General features: G+C 42.8%; 1 protein-coding gene across 3 annotated transcripts in view; it reads right to left on the reverse strand.

Annotated features, from left to right (window-relative positions):
- Positions 1-264: 264 nt before the first annotated feature.
- aff2 (AF4/FMR2 family, member 2) overlaps positions 265-5,114 on the reverse strand; it is a 526,072-nt gene continuing 521,222 nt past the window's right edge. For all 3 annotated transcript variants that reach the window (XM_043705172.1, XM_043705171.1, XM_043705174.1), the window contains exon 21: positions 265-3,751. In XM_043705172.1, the coding sequence (XP_043561107.1) occupies positions 3,630-3,751 (122 nt within the window). In that variant the 3' untranslated portion in view covers positions 265-3,629. The remainder of the gene's footprint in view (positions 3,752-5,114) is intronic.

Raw genomic sequence — 5,114 nt, forward strand, 5'->3', positions numbered from 1 at the left:
TCCATTTCCCTGCCAGCTCTTTGAAAGAGCTATCAAATTCGTCCGAGTCTGTTCCTCTTTCCCTGTTGCATTATAAATCTTTCCCTATTAAATATATATTCACAACACGTGAACTGGATCTTTATATCTCAGTCATTAAGCTTTAGATAATAGATTCAACAGGTGCGCTCCCTCAGGTTCTGAGGGAAGGAGCCGAGCTTGGTCACTGTGCAACCATCGGACATTCAGAAGTGATTGAAACAGACTGGGAGCATTTCACATCAGTAAAATGAATACTGTTTTATTTCCTCTCAACCCATTCATCAACATGAAAATAAGTCCTGCTGAAAAAAGGCAGATTTTGTGAAAGCTTTGCACTCATCAGGACAATTCACAAGAAATCCTGCTCAGAGCAGAGTGGTGATTGGTTGGCAAATGGACTCTGACTGGTAGAGGTAGTATCATGGAGAATGCAATTAGTTAAATATAGGGTATGGACTGTACCCAACCAGACCACTCTTGCAAAACACTGTATGCACCATTAGATGGAATTTTATAATTGGGCAACACTTGCTGGACAAGCCTGAGTGTGCAAAACATTAATCTAACAATAGGACTGTCAGCTAAGCTCACAGTACTTGTGAGTACGAGAAGCTATACAGTTTCTTAACACAAAACCCTGTTCTTCACAGACAGAAAGAATATGCACACACATTCCACCTCCTTCGAATTGACAAAATAGGTGATAGCCATTCCTCAGTTAATATCTCAGGGCAAGCCTTGACAAATCTGCGTGGCTTAAAATTTAGGCAAAGCTTGGCAGTTAAGTGTCAGTCATCATTTAACTCATGCATTCTCCATGGCATACCTTATCAATCAGAGTCTGTTTGCTAGCGATCAGCAATGTCCTCTCCTAAACGTTGGTTTTCCCCTCCAATTGCTATTCTCATGAATTGCCCTGACAAGAGCAAAAGGAATAGCTTGGACTTTTATCAACAATACTCAGGTTCCATATCACCAAAGGTATAAAAATACATTAGATTTTCCCTTTCCATGTCAGAGGAGGCCCACAATGCGGAAACAAATGATTGCTTGATGAGTGGGAATGGCAACGAGGTTTCCTGCAGATTAGAAAATATGCTCTTGTGAAATTATTGGGATCTTGGAGATGTAGGGGGTCTCAATTGCCAGATGGAGAGATGAACAGGGCTCCCTGCTGCCAATTTTCAGGGAGGCATACTTATCACAAGCCAATGTGGGCAGTACTGGGAATGGAATTAGAGGCTAGAAACTCTTGTGCTTGGCTGTGCAGGACAGGAAGGAATGGCTGTTGTCATGGGAATATAGCCCCAATACTATGAAGTGACCCAACCCTTGGGAAGGTGCGGCCTACTGGGACGTGATTCAATAGCAAGAGGCAGAGGTGATGCCATACCCCTCCACCTCACCCCCACTCCCTCCCCTCCCTGATTTCCAGTCCCTTGCTCAGACAGCAAGAGCCTTTAATCACGGGACTGACCCCCTCCCCAAGGGAGATGACCATTTGCCTGCCGTTGAGTTAATATGGGCAGCAGTACGATGTTGTGTTAAATCAGCCGTTAACTTCCCATCCAAAGGCCTCAGTGGATGGCAGACTGACTATGGGCTTTGAAGCTAACCTTGGTGGATTGGAAAGGCAGTGAGTTCCAATATGCCACCACCCTGACGAATTAAAAGCCTTTCCCACTTCCAAGCTCGCCCCTAGCAACAGCAGCAGACTCTGCCCAGGGGCTTTTGAAAACAGCAATCATATCTGGGGACAGATCACACCTGTTACTTTGAGGCTTGCCCATGGATGTGACTGTAGGCTCCACAGTTTATGAAACAGAAACAATCTCAGACTCAACTTAGCTGTGCTTTCAAAAGGTAATAAGGCACAGACAGCCTTTGTAACCAAATCTTATTGATGTCTGCATTTGTAAGATGTACGTCATACCAAAGCATCTAGCATGAGTTTGCCTTTTAAAATCTTATTGCATCGTATTTCGGTTCTGAAGCTAAACCAATATTGATGTAATGGGCGGTACATTAATGATAATTGCAACTTTTACCAGACACTCTCTCAGGAATGCTTTAAGGACTCTTCATCAAACAAACAGCATGTTATGTTTCCACCAAAAATTGCCTCCAGCTGACTCCATAAAAACCTTAGATGAGATTCCCATTAGGTGAAGAGGGTTCCTTATGTCTTCTCTCTCAGTTATTTTAAGTTATGATTCATTTTGATGGAAGTTGGCATCAGGGATCTGTGTCAGGTTTGAGCAGTCTGTAGCATTCTGGGAGAAGACCTTGATCTCTGCATACCAGCATTTGATGTCTCCTTCTGTATTCTCTCTTTCTCTCCATTATTTAAGATTAGTTGTCAACCCACGTCTTTCAAACAGATTAACTTCTCGCTCCCACTAATAATAAGATTGAGGAAGAACAATTGCCTGCTTTAGAAAGTGCTTGCAATCCCAAAGTCCTTTCTTTTAACCTTCTCATCCGTCGTGAGTTAAAGCTTCAATTGTTGAACCTCCTTCATTGTTTCTATCTATGAACCAACAATTCACAAATAGCTAGCCATCACCTTTTTGTAGGGGGACAGTTCTCTTTTTCTGGATTTAGTTGCGGATTGACATGTTGCAATTGGTCGTCAAGGAAAGATCGCAAGACTATGAATGAAAGATGGATCTTCTGGAATGAAAAAGATAAGAGACTTGGATATTTCCCATGGTTTTGTCATGTAAATTCAGAAGATTGACCATCGCTTTTGAGGGTAAGATAGTCTCAGGGTTTGAGTCTTCCCTAATAAATGCAGAGGCCATGAGCATGGAATTCTTTCTTCACACACCAACTAGGTGTCAGGACTTACATCCTAATAAATATTCTCAAAAAAAAGTGCTTGTGATCACAAATCTCTAAGGCATACCATACAACATGTAAGATGATGAGTTTTCACTCCACGGAAAACACGGACAGAGTACTTCAATTTAATGCACAATTTTCCATTTCTACCTGTGTAGGTTTACTTTCAGATTCAAAAAGAGGGTATAAAATACAGAGTCAAATGACTCCACCACGTGTCAGACTCTCAGTTTTGACCTTACGCCTCAATCTGACCCCTTCAGCAGTCTGTCATGAAGCAGCATGTTCCTCATGTGGTCTATGAGAGAACGCAACAATGAATTCTTCAGGAGCAATTCCTCCCGCGGGTTATCCATCAGGGACTCAACATACTCACTTTCCTCTCAGGCATTTCATTTTATTTCTCTCAGGCACTCTTTGTCTCCATCTCGAACATGGTCCTAGTTAGAATGGGCCTGCAGGCAGGAAGGTGGTGAAATGCCTCAGGGATTGGTTGTTCCAAAGACCAAAGAGGTCAGTGAAGTCCCATGGAAACAGACGAGCACAAAACGGCGCTTTTGCATTTGAAGTACTACGTACAGGTCCCTCTTGTGGGATGAGCATCAACTGGCTCCAATAACATCGTCACGAGTCTTAAGGATGGCTGGAGAGGGCCCGACGTCGGTGACTCAATTTGGAGCTGCGGAGCGGCAAGGGGTTCCACCAGTCATGGTCCTGGCAGAGGTAGAGACAGAAATGCAGAAAAGGAGTGCACAGCACAGTCACTATAATAAATGAGCTTCGACCCTCAGCCAATGCAGTCCCTGTCGAGTGTACCGAACCAAGGTAGTCATGTTGCTGTGCTGTGTTAACGGTCCCATCAGTGTGTCCAGCTCATGAAAAAACTCTGCAGTGAAGGAAAATGTGAAACACGAAGTGTCACTTTACTACATATTTAGAGCAAACTGCAATTCAAAATGATGCTGTGATATGCCAGTAATGTAATATTATTTTAGCATTGTTACATCTTACTTTCATTAGCTTGTAAGCTGCTTTATTTTAAAATCCTTCCCTAAGACACATCATGTTTACACTTTGAGATTATCTTTGATATTGCTCTTTCCAACTGATTTGCAATTATCTGCATCTAATGAAATACATTCAATCGATATGATCCCTTGTTAATTCTCAGAGCAGAAGTACATATCGTTCAGCCTTAACTACTGTGCAAACAACATCACTCATCTATAATATGCCTTGATAGAAAACCTCTTAACTTTAAACTTTTAATTAAATATCACAAACAACCGTTCAAGTGCTTTACATGATCCAGCATAATTTAGTTGGAATTCATTTTTATTTTAATGAGATTTAATATCCCATTTCACTTGCTGAGCTGGGAATGTGATAATTCACAGAAACAGAATTTATTTGACCTGTTGGAAGCAGAATTGAAAAGGGAAATTAGAAAAACCGAAAAAACTACAGATGCTGTATATCAGAAACAAAAACAGAAGTTGTTGGAAAAGCTCAGCACCTCTGAAGAGAAATTAAAGTTACCATTCTGAAGAAGGGTCACTGGACCCGAAACGCTAACTTCGATTCATCTCCACAGATGTTGCCAGACCTGCTGAGTTTTTTGAGCAATTTCTGCTTTCCTAAGGGAAATTATACCTGTGGCATCTAATCAGTTCAGGAGAAATATTGAGAGGATTACATCTGTGTGCAGGTATAATATTACAAATTTTAAGGTTAAGTTGGGTGGCATGGTGGCTCAGTGGCTAGCATTGCTGTTTCACAGCGCCAGGGACACAGCTTTGATTCCTGCCTCACGCGACTGTCTGTATATTCTCACGTGTCTGCGTGGGTTTCCTCCGGTTTTCTCCCACAATCCAAAGATGTGCAGGTCGGGTGAATTGGCCACGCTAAATTGCCCATAGTGTTAGGTGTATTAGGAGAAAGTGAGGACTGCAGATGCTGGAGATCAGAGCTGAAAATGTGTTGCTGGAAAAGCAGGTCAGGCAGCATCCAAGGAGCAGGAGAATCAACGTTTCGGGCATGAGCCCTTCTTCAGGAATGTGGAAGGTGTGCCAAGCAGGCTAAGATAAAAGGTAAGGAGGAGGGACTTGGGGGAGGGGCGTTGGGAATGCGATAGGTGGAAGGAGGTTAAGGTGAAGGTGATAGGCCGGAATGGGAGTGGGGGCAGAGAGGTCAGGAAGAAGATTGCAGGTTAGGAAGGCGGTGCTGAGTTCGAGGGATTTGACTGAGAC

Source organism: Chiloscyllium plagiosum, chromosome 15 (genome assembly GCF_004010195.1).
Source record: "Chiloscyllium plagiosum isolate BGI_BamShark_2017 chromosome 15, ASM401019v2, whole genome shotgun sequence".
NCBI lineage: Eukaryota > Metazoa > Chordata > Chondrichthyes > Orectolobiformes > Hemiscylliidae > Chiloscyllium > Chiloscyllium plagiosum.